Source organism: Leucoraja erinacea, chromosome 11 (genome assembly GCF_028641065.1).
Source record: "Leucoraja erinacea ecotype New England chromosome 11, Leri_hhj_1, whole genome shotgun sequence".
Lineage (NCBI taxonomy): Eukaryota > Metazoa > Chordata > Chondrichthyes > Rajiformes > Rajidae > Leucoraja > Leucoraja erinaceus.
In genome coordinates, this window is record NC_073387.1 from 34,329,424 (window position 1) to 34,350,114 (window position 20,691).

At 43.0% G+C, this 20,691-nt stretch overlaps 1 protein-coding gene across 2 annotated transcripts in view; it reads left to right on the top strand.

Moving 5' to 3' along the window:
* Positions 1–290: 290 nt before the first annotated feature.
* The window catches only part of stk10 (serine/threonine kinase 10), a 98,133-nt gene continuing 77,732 nt past the window's right edge, over positions 291–20,691 (top strand). For both annotated transcript variants that reach the window (XM_055643006.1, XM_055643007.1), the window contains exon 1: positions 291–809. In XM_055643006.1, the coding sequence (XP_055498981.1) occupies positions 654–809 (156 nt within the window). In that variant the 5' untranslated portion in view covers positions 291–653. The remainder of the gene's footprint in view (positions 810–20,691) is intronic.

Below are 20,691 nucleotides of genomic sequence, written 5' to 3' on the forward strand. Positions count from 1 at the left end.
ACTGCCCTCCCTCCCTCCCTCCCTCCCTCACCCCACACCTCCAGCCCAATGGTCTGTTCAGACGGGATTGCAGAGCATTGGAAAGCATCGTTTAAAACTTTCCCCTCCCCAAGGGTGCAGTTTATCAGCTAACACTGGCCCCACCCACCTGTGGGAGGAGGAGAGAGGCTATGACTGATGCCTGGATTGTTCAATTAGCAGCCAGAATGACCTTTTATTATTTTAATTGATGGGTTAAGAGACGTACGACAACCAATTGAAATAGGAGCAAGGCTGGTGGAGATTATATCAAGGGTCGCAGTGCCGCAGAAACGGACAGGTGGATGGAGTCCGGGGTGGGTGTAGGAAGTGGATATGGAGTTGGTGGTTTAGTGCCCAGTAGATGATTTGTTTGGATGAAGTTGGCGATCCTTGTTTCAAGTGGAGCTGCGAAGGGAGTTGTCTTCCGTCGACCGAGGAGGGCATGAAAGTTGCAACGTGAGCGGGACAGCGGGCGGCGTGGAGAGGCTTGGCCCCGCTGGGAGCGCTCCGAGCACAGAGCCGCGGCCACCCCGCACGGATTGCCGGCCGGCTTCCCCGTCCCCTCCACAACCTGCTTTACCGCTTCCCTTCCCCCTTCTACGCCGCTCCGCTCCTCTCTTTCCCGACCGGGCATGGCTTTCGCCAACTTCAAGAGGATTTTGAGACTCTCTACTTTCGAGAAGAAGAAATGCAAGCAGTACGAGCACGTCAGGAGGGACTTCAACCCCGAGGAGATTTGGGAGGTGATCGGGGAGCTGGGCGACGGCGCCTTCGGCAAAGTCTACAAGGTAATGGTGCAGGGAACTTCTGTGCTTTGTTTGGGACGAATTGGGAGAGGGTGGTTTCCATTATTGAGTTTCGAACCTCCCTACCCGCCGCCCCAACACACACACATACACTCTCTGGACGCCCCGCCTGCCCCTAGTGTTTCTTTAAAGTTGTTCACTGCACAAACTTTGAGAGACATTCTTAGCGGAACAGACATTGTTGCAGGCTGTCTGATTAGCTGCTCCGTTGCTCTGCTTCCTTCCTCTTCCTGAAAGACAAACCCACACCCACCCCTGAGTGTACTTTGGGGAGGGGTGTGGGATTATGTTTTGCGCGTTAGATTTTTTTAATGTTTAAACAATGGCCTTTATTGTCTTAAAAGTTAACGTTGTGTTTCTTACACATGAGAGTACAGGACGGTCTTCTCGTTCTGCGTTCCAGCGGAAGAACCCGTTCTGTGTTAAGCGGGCTTTCGGAATGAGAACTGGATTTTTTTGTTGGGAGGGCGATGCTTCATTGTTTTCCTCGGCATTGCAGGTCAAGTTTTACAAACAGTGTTTGGAGGGTTTCCGGATGACGCACCTACGAAAAGGAGACGCGAAGTGATTTCCTCTTCAAAACACGAGTGTAGGAGTAGCTCAGTGTGTCAGGCAGTTTTCTGGAGACGCTAAGTGACTTATTGTTCGTGCCGGCCCTGTATATTTTAGGGAAGGCAATCCGGCCAATGTTCACACATCTTGCAATATGACCGTGTGAAATTTCAATAGTCCCAGATAAGTAAACAGCAGAGTAGAAGTTCGTTACAGTAAATTCCATTCTGCGACCCTGTAATGGGCACGCATAGTATTGGTGTCCTGCTAGTTTCACTGTTCGTATCAATTGGCTATCACCTCTTCCACAGCCATCCATGGATTATTACAGGCTCCACCTTTCCTGGGTCATCGGTGCCGGCTCTGATTTGCTCTGTGCCTTTTCATAATTCTAGTTTCCCTCCCATCTGACTGTCAGCCTGAAGAAGGGTCTCAACCCGAAACGTCATCTATTCCTTTTCTCCAGAGATGCTGCTTGACTCGCTGAGTTTCTCCAACATCTTGTCTATCTTCCGGAGAAACTCAGTTCGCAAGGCAACACCTGTGGAGGGAAGTGGACAGAAGACATCTCGGGTCAGCATCTGCTGTCTCTTGTTTCTCTGGTGTTACTGGGGGTAAGACAGATTTACCAAATGGAGCGGCTTACCACTACACAATGTCAGTTCTATTTTTTTGCCTTCTCGGTTAGGTCAGCAAATGTTGAAGGTTTTCATGTTGGTATTGGCCTTCTTCAGTCCACCACACAACAACCAAGGACCAGTCGGGTTCCATCACTTACACCTATGTTCATCTAATTCCACAAATAGTGCATGATATCAGATGTCTGCTGTGTTATAACCGTCGAGACTTCACTTCTGGCTTGACATAATCTAGGTTGAAAATTTAATGCAGAATTGTCTTCACTGATATGTTGACAAATTCCTTGCTTTCTGTCATAATTAGAGTAGATGTAAAGGATGTTAACATTTTTATAAGCGCTCCTATCCTGTGGTCTGTATCCATGTAACCTGCTCAACGGAGCCCATAAATAAAAACAAAAACAAAATGATGGATATCTTCAGCAGGTCAGGCCACATCTGTGGGAAGATAAAGTTAGCATTTTGGGTCAAGGATCCTTTGTCAGGACTGGAAAGAAGAAAAGAAGCTTGTTAATCTGCAGAGATAGTGAATGTCTCAGTTAAAGTAACACGGGGTGTCCATGGGGATAAGCTGTAAACAAACTGAACCAATTTCACAAATGAACAACTGATAGAGATATAACAAAACAAATTACTGGTACCTGATTTTGTAGAATTCATTCTAGAGCCCAGAAGGCTGCAATGTGTCCAAATAGAAGATTGCTGTTTATCGAGCTGGTGTTGAGGCACAAATCTAAAAGTCAAAGTGATAGTGGAATGGAGAATTGAAGTGACAGGCAACAGGAAGCTCGGTGTCACACTGTGGACAGAAGACTGGTGCTCTGCAAAGCTGTTGCCCAACCAAAGCAGCATTTGGTTTTTCCATCATAGTGCAGTCCACATTATGAGCACTGACTGCTATGCACCAGATTGGAAGTGCACATCACTTGCTTCTTCTGGAAAGACTGGTTGAATCTCTGGGGGGTTGGAAGGGAAAGAGTGAAAATACATGATTTGCATTGCCTGTAGTTGGAAGGGCAGGTGATTCATGAGAATGGAAAAATGTACCAGGGTTACAGAAGGAACAGGCCTGCAAAATGGGGAGGGGAGGGCAACATGTGTCTGGTGGCAGTGGAATCTCTTTAGAAGGCAACAGAAATTGCAGAGATTAGCCATTGAGTTTGGAGACTGGTGGGGTAGACAAGGGACACATTCCCAAGGATAAGTTTTGTATTCTGGGAGAGGGGTCAGAGCAGCAGACTGGGATATACAGCAAGATGTCGTCAAGTGTTTTGTTAACAATGATAGAGGGGAACAAAAGTTCAGCAAGAAGATATTTCAGAGAGTTGTTGTGAGAATGCAATGGAGGTGGAGAAATAGAAAATAGTAGTGCTTGCTAGGAGGCAGCATCGGATGAAGAATAGTTGAGATAACTGCAGGAATTGCTATGCTTGGTTAAAATTAGCAGATTAGAATTGGTAGGATGTTAAAAGCTCGCCTATCTCCTGAGATGGAGAGGTCCAGGGAGGGAAGGGGAAAGTGAGAGATTGACCATGTGAAGACGAGAGCAATAAATTGGCAGCAAAAGTAATGCACTTGCCAAGTTTTACATGTACAGGAAACGGCATTGGTTTCACTTTAAACAGCTGCTGCTGCTGCTGATGACTCCTGTAATACTGCTTGTTAAGATTTGATCGAAGAACTAAAAAAAATTGAGGGTATGATCCTGGGTAGGACTGAAACAAAAGGTGTTCCACATATCCCATGCAAAGGCACACATATCTTCGGCCCATGTGAGTGCCCAGTGTTATACCTTAGATCTGGAGAATGAGGGTAGAGATGAAATAAATGTTTTTCAATGCTAGAGCAAGTTCAGCTGGGATAATAAATATGTTGGTGCGGGAGAACTGGTCGGGCCTCTGCTCAAGGAGGAAGCAGAGGGGTTGGCGGACCAACCTGATGGAGGTGTAAAGGGAAGACTAATCCATGGTAAAGGTGAATCTGAGGGAACAAGTGAATTGGAAATGGTCAGTGGCAGAAGGCATCAGAGGTGAAACCGATATAAGTGGGGAAACTAAGGTCTGTTAGTTTACAAAATTTGATGTCTGAAAGGAAGGAGCAAAGTCATCAATTGCAGTCGTCAATGGAGTGAAAAATATAGTGGAATAAAGTGGAAACTTGTTTCTTGTTACTTTGATTCCATCCTTTCTCCTTGGTCCAGTACCTTCCCACATGTATAAGCTCATTAGTTGATGCCCCATCCAATCTAAACTTTAATTCCCAGCTCGCCTAGGCTACACGAACAACACCTCCCAAGCCTGTGACTTTTAGGAATTGCAAAACATAAGAGACACAGGCACATGGGATCATCATTGCTTGCTGGTTTATCGCTAGTTTGTACACTATCCTGACTTGGATGTACCCAAATTCTTTTTTTAAAGTTTTTGAATCTTCCTTCATCACCATAGCAACAGTGTGGGGGTGTATTTCCATCAACAGGACTGCAGCAACACAAGATGGTGGCCACCCGCCATCACTATCACCAAGAGGAGATGAAAATGGGCAATAAATACCTGAAAAACAAATTGATAAAACATACTCTCAGCAGTGTTTATCTTTCAAACCCACAAGTATATACTTGTTTTGCTGTGTTTAGCTTTGTAGCTCAGTCTAACTGCACTTAAGATAGTTAATTATTTCTAAAATGGTTTACGTCTTACTGAAAACCTCAATGATATTTAAAGCCTACAGCTGACATTGGGTAATGGTGGGCCTGTTGTCAACTGCATTCTTCTCGTGTAAAATTTCTTCTACTGGGATTTGGTCATCTAACATTAAAGATTATGAATAACATTGAGGCAATTCCAGGTTGCACATGCAACATCTGTTGGTGTTGACCTGTGTATTATTACTTGTCAGAATTTGTTCTTTAAGAGTGAAATCATTATGAATCTTGGATTGTTTGTCCTTCTCTGGGAGGGGCAACTCGGTGGTAGGATGTGGCTTTGTTTTACTCATTTCTCTGTACTGCAAATTCATGATCCGTTATGTCTCGTGTAGAAGGGCTGAGTTCATGTGGTAATGAAGTGCAAAAGAAAAGTGACGTTGGTTATGAAATTGTGTTGTGGAATGCAAGTGTATGAGCACACTCATTTTATCATCTGTTTGCTATTTTTGGATTTATTTTAAATTAAGCTCCACTAAAAAGGCAGTGAAAAAATTCACATTGATTAAAGCAGTCCCAATGATGTGGCCATGTCCTCTTCATGTGAGCTTCATGTCTGCAAACATTCACCAAACCATCTATATCTATGTTCAGGTGTACGGCAATCTATTTGACTGTAGACACTTTCATTTTTTTTTCAGTTTCAAAATACTTTATTCAAGAAATAAAAATATATACAATACGTGATCCTTACAAAACTCCATCCGACATTCTCGGAGGCTATACATACATTCATACATACAATAGTTTCCCCAAATCACAATTTTACCCCACACCCTTGTCAGTCGTGTGACCCACTGGCGTGGAATCCCTTCCCTTATTTTGAGGGATGTCTCCACCACATCCTGCCCCCCCCATGTCCAGCAGCGGAAGGTCCCTAGACTGTCACCCTCCCCCACAGAGCCTTGGCTTTGTCTGCACTAAGTTTCAGTGCGTCCCTCAGCACATACTCCTGCTGTCTGCAGCGGGCCTGTCAGCAACATGATGTTCCTGTCTAGTTTCCGGCAAGGTATTTGGTTGTCTAAAGAAGAAAAGTGGTTTCTTTTAATCCCCTCACTCAGTATAGAATAATACATCCAGCAGTATCTCTGGGCTGCATTGCGAGAGATCTGTCAACATGGCATAATAAACCTTCAATGTGTGGCAGAACTGGGCTGACTGGGTTAAGTCGGGATGTGGTGTGTGTAATTAAGAAATATAGATAGTGATCCAAAGAGTGGAGGCAGAATTTGACTTGTTTACATTTTTTTCGGTGGGGGCAGGGAACTCGATGGAAAAGATAAATAAGTTTAGGTAACTTGGTAAAGTTGATAACCGTATCCAAAAATACAGAGTATCAATCAACAAAGATAATTGTATTTTTGTCAAATTTGCAATCAGTCAAGTAGTAAATGTGCAAATTCTGTAACCATCTAATCAGACTGAATATAAACCATAATGTAAATCTGGCTGGTAAGACGGTGATGCCAGTGTTACAGGGCAGAGAGAAACAAACCAGAAGGTTAATTCCCATTGTTAGGCCTTGATCGACAAGAGAACACACAATTACCTGGAATTTTCACCTTGGAAACGAGCAACTGAAATGGTTATACACAGGATTATTTTGTATATTTTCATGTTTTTATAAAGGAACCCAAGATATCATTTGAAACTGTAGCACTAGAATGTATAGTGTTAAATTTGGCCCAAAAAGTGTACAGTGGAGGCAGAAAGAGGGAAATGCTGGAAGAAATGAAAATAAATATTTCCCTGCTATACAAGGGGATGCTTCAGGACCAGCTGAAAATCTTTCATCTTCTGTACTTACCTGTTGCTCATAAGGGACGGTTACAAAGTAGTGATTCTCCTTCCACTCTAGTTTAAATTTGTGATTTTTATAACACGACATTGATATTTACCCAAAATTACTCTCATGAAGATCACAGTTGTAGCAGTATATTCACTTTTGGAGTCCAAAGCTTAACAAAAGGATACGTAGCAGCAAGGATACAGCGTACATTTAAGTTCTGCCTGCTCCAAGGGAATGCAATTAAGGTAAAAGTTTGAAAATTGGATGTGTTTTTAGTGTAACAAGATATTGAAGTATTTGATCTTGTAACTAAAAATAATGTCATATTGAGGCTAACGATATAGGAGCAAATTGTTTCCAATGATTAAGGGTTTAGAGACCCAAGGTGGATAATTTGATAGTGCGCAGGTTTAAGGTTGCAGCTGCCGATTTAAGCACTATATTTGATGAAGTGATTATGTCAACGTCAGAAATGGTTAGTTATGTAGATGAAGAAATGGGGAATATTGCTATTAAAATGGATATAAAAATTTTTTTTACTCCTCGTCACTTTTCCTTCTGGGAGGCCCAAGTGGTCTGCTTTGCCTGGTTATACCTGTTTCATATTGAACTATTACTCTTTCACTTCCCCCCCCCCCCCCCCCCCCCCCCCCCCCTATAGAAATGAATTAGCAACGGGAACTCATCTAAACTATACTGGGTTTTTGAGGTCTATATGAAACTTTCCTTATTTCTAAGTTAATGAGGTCGCTTCCTGCATCTTTTCCCCAGTATATCAATGGCTGAATTGGCAATGCTTCCTGTCCTTAACTTGAACTTGAATGTTTCTTTGCCATTATTGCCAATTATTACTTTTATCTTCAGATAGCCAGTCTTTTCCCTCCCTTAGATTCTCTCTCTGTTTTGGTGGTTAGGTTAGCAATCAGACTTTAAAATAAGTCCACAGACTATAACAGTTTCTCACATATATTTTGTTTAATCCACTGTCTCTACAATGGATAACAGGATCCTGATCACCCCACTCGCTTACCTGAATAAAGATAGGACTTCTGGGTTGTCTTGTGTACCAGCCTACAAGCCTTCACATTCAATTATATGCGATCATCAGATACATCACCCAATCCCATTTCAGCATTCAAAAGGTTTTGTTCATAATCTCATCTTTGTCAACACATGTCTCTTATGATAGTCAAGAATCTTTTATTGTCATATGTCCCAGGTAGAACAATGAAATTCTTACTTGCAGCAGCACAACATAATATATAAACATAGTACACTGTGAACGATATAATAAATGAGAGAGAAAAAAGTCTAGTGTGTGTATACAAATACATGCACGCACACAGCTTATTTGAGGTTGTAGTGTTTAATAGACAAATGGCTGTAGGGAAGAAGCTGTACCTGATCATGGACGTTAGTTTTCATGCTGCTTATTCCTTCGTGTTGGACCACTGGAGACGCTACATCTTCCCCTTTGCCCCCATTTTCCCCAGTCTCCAGAGCCCAGACGTTCCAAATTAAATAGCAATTCATACAGCTTACTATTCAGTGTAATGTACTCACTGCTCACTGTAGTCGTCTTATCACGGGGGAAGCTACAGTCAGATTGCTTGATGGCTTTGCAGAACACCTTAGTTCCAGTTATGTGCCACTTTAATTCTTCAACTCTTTCCCACTCTGGATTTGGTTTTCAGCTTTCTATGTGGTTTGAATGAAGCTCAACACAAGCACTACTGTCTAGGAACATTATAGCCCTCTGATGACATCCTGAGTTTAACAAATACAGATATTCAGCTGTTCCAAACCTCGTAGCTCAGATTTTCAGCATTCAGTTATTTTTAACTTTTGCATCTCTTTGTTGGTAACTTCAGATATGTTTGTCTTCTATTTACTCCACTGCTAGACTTGACCGTTATTAGTCATGTGGTTTTATCACCCTCTTTCACTGGACTCTCATTCTTTTGTCTAAATCTCTCCTGCCCTCACTTGGACCTTTCTCTGTGCTCTCTGCCCTCCCCCAGTTCCCCCATATCTTTGACTTAAAATGAGTTTAATCTCTTAACTTTTCCCCAGTTCTGATGAAAGGTGAAACCTAAAATGTTAACTCTTACTTCATCTCCATCGATGCTGCCTATTTTGCTCAGTATTGCCTGGATCTTGGTTCTTTTTCAGAAACATTTCAATTCCTTTTTATGGATTCAGTAATAACCAAATGCTTTTAAATGAGGCAAGTTGGCCAGTCATTCAATGAAACAGATTGTAAAGGCGTTCACTTATCTGTCTCAAACTGTTTAGTTTGAATATTTGGAATGCTGTTGTCTGTAACTTTTTTCATGCCATTGACTCGTCCACCTAAAAATACAAATTGAGATGACTTGAAGGTGCGGCACAGTGGTGCAGAGGTAGAGTTGCTGCCTTGCTGGCAGAGCTACTACACTCCAAAATTTCCGAGCTGACTGTGCCTGAACCCCTCTGTCAATGGATCGCCATCTTCCTGACAGACAGGAAGCAGCATGTGAGGCTGGTAAAGCACATCTCGGACCAGCAAACGCTCAGCATAGGAGCACTGCAAGGCTGTGTACTCTCTCCTCTCCTCTACTCTCTCTACACCAATGGCTGCACCTTCACAGACATCTCTGTCAAGCTTCTCAAGTTTGCAGACGATACAACCCTGATTGGACTGATCCAGGATGGGGAGGAATCTGCCTACAGGCAGGAAGTGTCACAGCTGGCGTCCTGGTGCCGGCACAACAACCTAGAGTTCTTAAGATGGTGGAATTGATTGTAGACTTTAGGAAAGCTCCCCCTCGCCCCACTCACCATCAACAACACCACAGTCACATCTGTGGAGTCTTTTAAGTTCCTGGGGACCATCATCTCTAAGGACCTTAAGTGGGGGGGGCTACTCCACAGTCAAAAGGGCACGACAGAGGATGTATTTCATGCGACAGCTGAGGAAGCAGCTGAGGAAACCCTTCCCATCTCCCTTCTGTTTTTTGTTTTTTTTCTGTTTCTTGTTTTTTTGTGCTAAATTGTATGTATGCACTGAGTACGAGCAGCTTTCAGTTTCACTGTACATGTATAGTGACAATAAATGGCATATCTCATATCTAAGCACAAACTGCCACAGGCAATGATGGTCCAATTCTACATGGCCATCGTAGAGTCTGTTCTCACCTTCTCCATCATGATCTGATTTGGCTCGGCCACCAAGCACGACACCTGGAGGCTGCAGCGAATCGTCCGATCAGCAGAGAAGATTATTGGCTGCAACCTACCCTCCATTGATGAACTGTACACTGCAAGGGCCAGGAAGCGAGCGGTAAGATCATCTCTGACCCCTCTCATCCTGGCCACAAACTCTTTGAATCACTTCCCTTTGGAAGATGACTCCGGACTGTCAAAGCTGCCACAGCCAGACATAAAAACAGTTTTTATTCACAAGTAGTTAGTTGCTCTACTCAACAGCCAAAAATCTGTGGCCTCCCTTTGATCTGGTAATTTGTAACATGCTTGATCAATGGTGTTTTATCATTAATGTTTTATTATTATTAATGTTTAGTGTTTTCTGAGTCAGTCGTAACTGTCACTGTGTCATGTTGTTACTTGTGCGCGGAGCACCAAGGCAAATTCCTTGTATGTGAATACTTGGCCAATAAACTTACTCACTTAGTGTCATAGACCCGTGTCAATCTTGACTACGAGTGCTGTCTGTACGGAGTTTGTACATCCTCCCTGTGACTGCTTGAATTTGTTCCGGTTTCTTCCCACACTCCAAAGATGTACATATTTGTGGGTTAATTGGCTTCAGTAAAATTATAAATTCTCCCTAGTGTGTGAGATAGTGCTAGTGTACGGGATGATTGTTGGTCGGCCGGGACTCGATGGGCCGAAAGGCCTGTTTGCACGATGTATCTTTAAAGTCTAAAGTAAATTATGCACCCAACAAAATTGATATCTTAATAACTTTCAATGCTTGCTATTGATTCTTTGACTATTTTATATAATTTATCATTGTTGATAGTACCTTAACATAATGTAGCAAGATGTTAATTCACTAAAAAAATTACACCCCAAAAGGCAATTGGCTGAAATACAGAAGATTTCATAAAGTGTGCCTTTGCTTTAATCTAACAACTGCTACTGGGCAATTAAGAAATATTCTGTCTGCAATATACGTAATCCAGGTGTATAAACTATGTTGCAGACGCTATGTGCATTGAAACGTATCCTTTGACCCACTGAATTCACACTGACCATTGTGTACCCATTTGCACTCGTCCCACGTTAATCACACAATTAACTCTTCCAGCATTTCTATCGGCTCTCTCCAATATTCTACCACTTGTCTAGATACTAGGTAGGGATTTGCAATGACTGCTTAACCTATCAATGTGTATGTCTTTTGAATGTGGGAGGAAACTAGCATCTGGAAGAAACTTGTACACATTACCTGAGGTCAAGATTTAAGGGCCTGTCCCACTTGCGTGTCCTTGGCACCCAAATTACGTGACCTCATCGTCTCGTCGAGCCGCGAAGGTCGGGCGCGATTACATGCATATGCACAGCCGTCTGGAGTGTGTGATGTCATTTGAAGATAGACATAAAGCTGGAGTAACTCAGCAGGATCTCTGGAGAGAAGGAATGGGTGACGTTTCGTGTCGAGACTCTTCTGTCTGAAAAGAAGGGTCTTGACCTGAAACGTCACCCATTGCTTCTCTCCAGAGGTGCTGCCGGTCCCGCTGAGTTACTCCTGCATTTTGTGTCTATCTTCAATTTTCTTGGCCCCACTCTGGGAATAGAAGTGGGGGCGGATCCGGACCGCAACGGGCGTGAGCCCCAGGCTGAGTTTGGCGATCGTTTGCCTGCTTCTGCGTCGCGCCAGGTTCTTGGGCCTGTCCCACTTTGGCCGTCAGTTCCGCGACAGGCCGTTGGCGAGCTAAGATGTCGTTCACTACCAAAATTTCGGAGCCCCGGGCGATGTCGCGCACAACTCCATACCCCTCTGCGTTTCTCAGTGGGACCGGCCCCGCGCGGCCACACTATGCCCGTACGCCTCAACGCGACCACGAGGTCATGTAATTTGCGTGCCAAGGACACGTAAGTGGGACAGGCCCTTAAAGCTGACTCACTGGAATTGTGAGGCAGCAACTCTAGTAGTGTGACAATTTTGGGTCGCTGCATCGCAGATGCATGGACATTACCCTGTTCACATCTGTAATATCAATAGTTATGGGACAAATACTTTTTACTTCAATCAAAATAGATATCAATAAAGTTGCTCCTTGCCAAATGTTTGATTTGGAATATGCATAATCTAAGCAAATTGTTATTTAACTCTGAATAATTTAGAAGTTGTGGTAAGGTCTATTAAGATAACACAATTCAATCATGGCTGATCTAGCTTTCCCACAGTCTATACTAATCAAGAATCTGTCAATCTCTACCTTAAAGACCCAATGACTAGGCCTCCACAGACATGTGGCAATGAATTCCACAGATTCACCATTCTCAGACTAAAGAAATTTCTCCTTGTCTCCTTTCTAAAATATGCCCTTTTATTCTGAGGCTATGCCCACTAGTTTGAGACCCTCCCACTGGTGGAAACATCTTCTCTACATCCCCTCTGTCGTCTGTCGCTATTCGGTAAGTTCCTTTGATGTCCCCCTTATAAACTCCAGCGTGTACAGGCCCAGTGCTGTCAGACATTCAAAAACATATTTGAATATCACACGTGCTTTGAATTATCGGTAGGTCTGTGTAAGAGGATCAATCCCTCCAATTGCATTTGCTAATTTACTTTGTGTTGGGATGGGCATTAAAATGTATTCTTTGAAGGCAATGTGATTTAACATTTCAAACTAACTTCAACCACAGTTTAGTCTTGTACTGAGTGCCTAGCTGCCCTGAAATTAATTTAAGCTCTATATTCAGTCTCAATTCTTATTCTTCTTCTTCAGAGAAGTATTGTCCATGTTTATTTTTGCAATAGCCGGCTTGGAACCACCATTTGTGTGGGCCTGAAGCTTGAACTCAGAAAATGATAGTCCATTGATCTTTGGTCTGGGGGTGTATCATCCTTGGTCTTAGATTCCCCAGGTCCATACCCATTTGGCTCCCCTTGCATTAGGTGGTCTCTCAGGACCTGCAGCAGCAGGTTATCCAGTTCTATATTGGGTCATCGGCGATTACCTTCACTGTGCTGCACCATTTTCCCATGTGCTACTTGGACACAGCAAGCCCTTTTGAGGAGGCTGCACTATCTTGGAAGCCGCACCCTCCATGGAAGAACAGCCCATCACCTGCATAAGTGGGGGATGACAGACAGCCCTGCTTGCGACTGCGGACATCCAAACCAGACTGTGCTGCACTTCGTGAATGACTGCTCACTGAGGCTTTTCCCTGGTGGCATCACAGCCATCTACCCAACACTGATGCTGGCCTGGCCTGGATGTCTACTCTTGACCTACAACTTTAGGCTGTGCATGCCATACGCAAGAAGAAGACTAGCTTTGCAATCTTGTGGACTATTGGTACCCTGTGTACCGGAGCAGCCAGTGTGGCATGCTGGGCAGGACAGACCCATCCATAGTGTAAGGTCTCATTTCCCAGTGCAGGTTGGGGCAAAAGTTAACACAAGTTGTTTCACAAAATTACAGTTTTCTGCATTTTTATTCCAGATCCATAAAATGTGTTGGGTCTTCTAGTTATGAGTCACTAATTGGGGTTTCTGTGCTTATAAGGTCATTTGAAGTGATTTTTAAACAGTGCAATGTTCCTTGGGGAATGTAATGTTTGTACTGAGATATTCTTGGAAAATGGTGCAGCAGTGAGGATGGTGTTGGTCACATGCCTTTTAGGTGGATTTTGGGAAAGTAGTTTGCATATAAATCTTGCAAGATTGTTTTTTGAGTGAGACTCTAATCCTTTATAAGCTTTGAGCTCATACCACTTGTCACCCAAGCATCATCTTAGTCCCAACATCAGCTGATGTAGTTTGTTCGCTCTGGCCTTTCAAACTATCCTTTGTTACTTTCCACCTCTTCAAAGTAGAGCACAACACATTCTAAACCTCCTGCATTTGCAAAATGTCTACCTCTTCTATGTACTTTGTTTGCACTATTATTGTCTAGTTATCTTATGTAACAGTTTATAGACACAAAGCTGGTGTGACTCAGCGGGACAGACAGCATCTCTGGAGAGTAGGAATAGGTGACATTTTGGGTTGAAACCTTCATCAGAGTAAATGTCATGGGAAAGGGAAGCGGGATTCGACTGTTCCAATTGGTGGAAAAGGGTCGGCCTCGATAACAATCTGCACGGGAGCACCTCAAGGCAGCGTGCTCAGCCCCCTACTGTACTCACTCTATACTCATGACTGCGTAGCCGGTCATAGTGCGAACTCCATCATCAAGTTCGCTGATGACACCACTGTTGTGGGACGTATCACTGATGGGGATGAGTCGGAGAATAGAAGTGAGATCGACCGACTGACCAAATGGTGCCAGCACAATAACCTGGCCACGGTTAACACCAACACCAGCAAAACCAAGGAACTGATTGTGCACTTTGGAAGGGGTAGGATGAGGACCCACAGTCCCGTTTATATCAATGGTGGAAAGGGTCAAGAGCTTCAAATTCCTCGTCATGCACATCTCTGGAGATCTCCCCTGGTCCGAGAACACTGATGCTATTGTTAAGAAAGCACATCAGCGCCTCTGCTTCCTGAGAAGATTACGGAGAGTCGGTATGTCAAGGAGGACTCTCTCTAACATCTACAGGTGCACAGTAGAGAGCATGCTGAGAGGTTGCATCGTGGCTTGGTTTGGCAACTTGAGCGCCCAGGAGCGAAAAAGAATACAAAAAGCAATAAACACTGCCCAATCCATCATCAGCTCTGACCGCCCTACCATCGAGGGGATCTATCGCAGTCGCTGCCTAAAAAAGGCTGGCAGCATCATCAAGGACCCACATCATCCTGGCCAGACACTCATCTCCACGCTGCCATAAGGTGGAGATATCAAAATTAATACCACTGGGCTGAAAGCTGCCCAAGCGAAATATGAGATGCTGTTCCTCCAATTTGTGTTTAACCTCCTCAATGGAGGAGACCTAGGGCAGGAAGGTCAGTCTGAGAATGGGCAGGAGAATTAAAGTGGAAGATCAGGTAGGTCCAGGCGGACTGAGCGAAGGTGTTGCATCAATGTGCTGTAAAGCTACAGCAAGTAAGAATTAAATATTGTTGGACATGAACAATAGGATTGTTTCATGATTCAGTGGTCACTGTCCATCAGGGAAGGAAGTTTGCTGCCCTTGGCCTAGCATGTAGTATCTGTTCCTAACTCCCAACCCATAGCAGTGTTGTATGCAGGAGGCACCCCCGGGACACAGAGGGGCCGGCAGAGGAGAAGGACGTTGGGTTGCCGGCCTGCAGCAGCCTGGGGCTTACCTGGATCAGCAACACTCCAGTACTTCCAACATGTGTAATGCACTTTGGACTGTTTTCTTTTCTTTGTAAACGGCTCCAAATATGGCACCTGTGCATTTGTGGTTGTGCAAAAGAATTTCACTGTGCTGTGCATGCGTGACAATAAAGAAACATTGAGCCATTGAAATATGAACTGATTTCTGAAATTAATATGCTGTTCAATTTACCAGACTTGTATTCCAAAACATAACAAAAGTGCATACAAGAGGTCATTGAGTTCAATGATGAGAAATCCAAATCCTTCAGCCTTCAGCATTTCCCAAAATGCTTCAGGCAGGGAATATGACTAACTTAGGAGCGATCTCACATATACCAGTCAGGTACTAGCATGGCCCACCATTCCCACATAAATATACCTTTTGGTCCAAATCCCAGACTTTCTGTTATGATATCAAAAGTTCATCCAGTTAGAACAACTCCATGATTGCACTATTGCATATTGGAGGAAGGGAGTGGCCCTGCAAGTCCTCCTTGGTGGTTCTAGATCGCATGGTATTTTGTGGCATCAGATCAAATGTAAGCCAGGAAATCAGATGCATTTTCCATTGAATTGCTCAAAACATTAATATTCAATTATTCTTTAAAGGGTGCAAAGAAAACCACAACAAACAAATTGTTTATTTTTCAGCTGCCTAGGAACCAATTGATTCATTAAAATCTTTCAGAAAACTATTTGTGGCTTGAGTAGCCTGGCTTGTATGGGCCTGCAGATCTGTGGCAATGAGATTGGTTTTTAACCTCCCTCTGAAATGAATGGGCACATCTCTGATGGTTAATGCTTTCATTGTGGAAGTTTAGTTATTGCTTGATGTGCTGAATGTACATTTTGTGGAAGGTTACCAAATTTTATGAAACTGAGACATAGAAAATAGGTGCAGGAGGAAGCCATTCGGCCCTTCAAGCCAGCACCGCTATTCATTGTGATCATGGCTGATCGCCCCCAATCAATAACCTGTGCCTGCCTTCTCCCCATAACCCTCGATGGAAGTGGCATTTTGGGTGGTTTAGAGTGTGAAGAAGCTTACTATATGAAAGAAGATGAGCCAACTAGTAGGTCCTCCAATCTTTTCGCCCATTATTGTCTTGTGGTGGGGTGGTGGTAAGAGAGGCCTGTACATTGTATGTTATACATTGGTGAGCTAGTGGAATACAGTAAGTTAGCATGCAAGTAAACTAATGGGGTTTTTTTGCTCGAAATAGTGTGATTTTAAATATTAGGAACTGGCTCAGCACAATTGTAATGAGTTGCTCTTGAGCATTGGTTGTTAGATATGTGGCAATTGAGAAAAGGAAATTCCTATTTCGTAATGCACGCATTGTGAAAGACATTTAACTTGCATTTATGTCTAGCATATGCTTTCCTGTATTGTTTGAGCCTAATGTTGGTATATTAATATAGTTCTAGTTCAAAAATATTCAATTGAAGCCAGATATTTTCAATAAATGTCTTCAAAGTAGTTGCACGATTGAATCATTGGGAGCAAGTCGTATGCCCTGGCTCAACATGTCTTAATTCTGTTGGTCCCGAGTTCCTCATTTTAGTCTGATTATCTGCCTTGAGATCTCTGTGCTGTTGTGCAATTACGTTTTGGATGGGTATACTTGGAAGTAGTTTGCAATGGGTTTCATTGAGACCTAGGATGAAGGGGTATTCTTAGGAAAGGTTGAACAGGTTGTTTGTATATTTACTAAAATTAAAAGAATGAGATCTTATTGAAATGCAAACTTGATGGGGGGTTTTATTACTATTGGTTATTATCATCACTTGTAATGAGAAACAGCTAAATATTTTATTTAGCATGGAACCCAGGCAAATCGTCCCATACACAAGTGCAACAGGCAATGCACCAAATTGCAGAATAGTGTTGTACGTATGCAAGAGACGTAAATAGATGGATTGGGCAATCAGGAATTCATAATTTTGAGAAGTTGATTCAAAAGTCTGATAATAGCAAGGAAGTTCTTGAGTTTGCTAGTGCTGGCTTTCAAGCTTTTGTACCTTCTCCTGATGGAAAAGGGGAGAAGAAGAAATAATTGAGGTGTGAATGATCTTTGATTATGTTTACTTTTTTTCAAAGAAGCCTGGCATGAGAAGGTTGTTTTGTTCGATGGACAAAGCTGTCTATACAATCGCGGCAATTTCTTGAGCGAAAATCAGTGTTGGAGGAACCTGGGGAATGGACAGATGGTATTTTGGGTTGGTATCCTCCTTCAGACTGATGTAATTTCTTGCCAAGCTGTGATGCATCCCAACAGGATGTTTTCCATGATGCAACTGCAAAGTGATCGGAGTAACTGGAGACATGCCCAGTTTCCTTTGATTTCTGAAGAAATAGTAGTGTCGGTATTTTTTTTGGCTGTATCATTGACGTGGTTGGATCAGGACAAATTGGTGGTGATATTTATGTCTAGGACCCTGAAGCTTTTGACCATTTCCACTATAGCACCATTGATATAGACTGGGGTGTGTATTTCACCCCACTCCCAAAGTCAATGACTTGCTTCTACATTTTTATGACATTGAGGAGCAAAGTTGTTGTCTTGACGCTATGCTACATAGCTCTCTTCTTCTCTGCCTTGTCTTTATTTTAGTCCCAGTTGCCTATTGTGGTATCTTCTTACAAAATTTATAAATGGGGTTAGAGCAAAATTTAGATGCACAGTCGTGAGGGTGCAGTCATATCTGAGCACACATCCTTGTAGGGCATCAGTGTTGGGAAACATAGAGGGTGTGTGATCATCTATCTTTGACTGATTGTGGTCTGTGGGTTGGGAAGTCGAGGATTCGGTTGCAGTGTGGAGTGCTGAGCCCACATCCACAAATAGTGTCGCGTGTACTGGGGTGCCAGTCAGCAAAAAAGACTACACATGACTATAATCAAGCCAACCCAGTGTTTAGATACAAGATAAAAATAAATCATTGTCTCTTAGTGTCCCCGATGGCTTTGTGAAGGTCGCAACTAGATGTCCTGTCCCGGTTAGGATCACTTGACCTGAATGCCTCTCACACTTGGTGTTCACCAGTGATCCATGTTCGTGAAACTCGGATTATTGACTTTGGCACATTTACCTTTGTATATGGACCTATGACCTAAGCAGTCACTTAGGAGTTCATCTATCTCCTTGTGCTAGGTGATGAAAGGGTTTTTTTTTTTCCCTGCTAGGGTACTTGGGACAAGATGGTGTAGTTTAAGAATAAGACATTACCTACATAATCCAAATACCAGGAGGCATTTTTTTCAGCCAGGTGGGAGAATTGAAGTGGCAGTTTCACCAGTCTGCATTTTGACCTTGCAGCAGTGCTTCAACATTAAAGTTGCCTTTCCCAAAATGGCTGCTCCCATTAGTTTGCCTCCCTTTAAACTCGAGGCCTGCAGGCAGGAGCAGAACGTCATACTGGAAATCTGGTACAAATTGTCTTTGTATTCCCAGGCTAAGCAGATGGATGATCTGGTACATGCCTAATTCCAAAGACTTTAGTTCTTGTTTCATAACAAATGTTTATGTAAAAAATGAGCAAATAATTTGAATTTTTATCTGTGAAAGTTACTCATTTGGAAAAGACACTTAGTTCACTACTGAACTAGAATTGATTTTGGCCAAATGTGTTCAATGTTCTTCAGTGTCAGTGAAACACTAACAGAATCGAAAGGATAACCAGATCTAAAGAATCCAATGAGCACAGAATTCAGCCATCTCATGAGTCTGTCCAAGACATTTTTGGTAGATGCAATAACCAATATAATTCTATTGTGCCATGTGTACAACTGAGTTTGTGGTAACAATTTACCTAATAGGCACCTAATTACTTGATGTCAAGTAAAAGTTGCACAACCATAGAATTGTTTAAGAAGGAACTGCGGATGCTGGACAAAATCGAAAGTATACAAAATGCTGGAGAAACTCAGTGAGTGAGGCAGCATCTATAAAGAAAAGGGATAGGCGACGTTTCGGGTCGAGACGAAGAAGTCTCTCAACCCGAAACGTTGCCTACTCCTTTTCTCCATTGATGCTGCCTCACCAGCTGAGTCTCTCCAGCATTTTTTGTCTTCAACCATAGAATTAGTTTTTCTGCTATAAATTGTACTTAAGTAGAAAACCTCCCCCTTTCACTCAATTTGGTGGCCAATGATGTCTGGAAAAGCCAGTAACTGAATTGCCACAAGAGTTTTTGATATATGGTAAATTGAAAGAAACTTTTTAGATACAGGATAAGTGGTAGGCTGTTTCCTTGTTTTGATGTTCTGGAGCGTTGTTTAAGCTGCTTTAGTGAATCGATGACCTCCACATACGAGTGCATTTGATTTGTAACTACGCATTTAGTGGGTGGTTTTGTGGCTTCACTGCAAAAACTGGTTGTGAAGCTTCAGAAACAGCAATTTATAACATTTTATCTTGAAATTGCATCATGACATGGGACAGGAAATGGGTGGACCGGATAATTCTGTGCAGAATGAGCATGAAGGAACTATTTTAGCATTTAAGGAACTGGAATTTTGGGTGGTGTACAACATAGCAAGTAAAATGTTGCAGAATTCAATTGAACGGCCAATGGTTTCTAATTTAAATGAACGAACAATTTTGATATTTTAGTTTAGAGATACAGCGTAAAACAGGCCTTTGGCCCACTGAGTCCGGGTCGACCAGCGATCCCCACACATTACACTATCTTACACATTAGGGTCAATTTACAATTTTACCAAGCCAATCAATCTACAAACCTGTATGCCTTTGGAGTGTGGGAGGAAACTGGAGATTCCAGAGAAAACCTACGCATGTCACAGGGAGAACATGCAAACTCTGTACAGACAAGCACCCATAGTCGGGATCAAACCTGGGTCTCTGGAGCTGTAAGGCGGCAACTCTACTGCAGTTCTCATTCTTCAAAACTTCAAGAATAGAAAAAAATTATCTAAGTGCAGTTATCACTATTAAAATTCTGATTGTGTGTGCGTGTGATCACATTTTCGCGAAAAAAACGACGTGGTAACAATAAAAATGTTGCATATTCCGGTAGACATTTTCCCTGTGGAGTCCAAATCCACTTATCTGAAAATGTCATGATTTATTTTTCGACTTACTACTGAAAATGCTTAAAAATATGACACAACTTGGAATTTAAAAACGACTGACGTTTGCTGATGACGTCACAATGGGTCTGCTCCAGGTGCTCCGAGTGATATCAAGTCCCGCTTCCCCCCCCCCCCCCCCCCCCCCCCCGTTATTCAAAAGACGCAGATAGTACGTGTAAGTCAGGCCCTGTACTGGAGCGGTCCCTCTCTCGGGTCGTTGTCCGCCTCTGCTGCCCTCTCTGCGCCTCTGCGGCCCTCTCTCTCTACCAGCTGCTTCTGCGAGTTGGGGGCTATGTGCGAGTGAACAGGGCGGGGGATGGGGTAAAAGGAGCAAATTAATAATAATAATATATTATCAAGGGGGGGTGGTTAGTGTGTGTGTGATTGGGGGGGGGGGGGGGGGTTAATGTGTATGTGATGTAGCAGGCCGTAACTCTGCGTTGAGGGACGGGACCCAACGGGTTCCACTTGGTCTAGTAACTATAAAACTGATCTTGGATGTGTGTTTATTTGTTTGTGCATATCACATCTTCTCGAAAAAATAACACGCTAACACTAACATTTTTGCATATTCCGCAAGAGATTTTTTTCATGGAGTCCAAAATCACCTTGTCTGAAAAA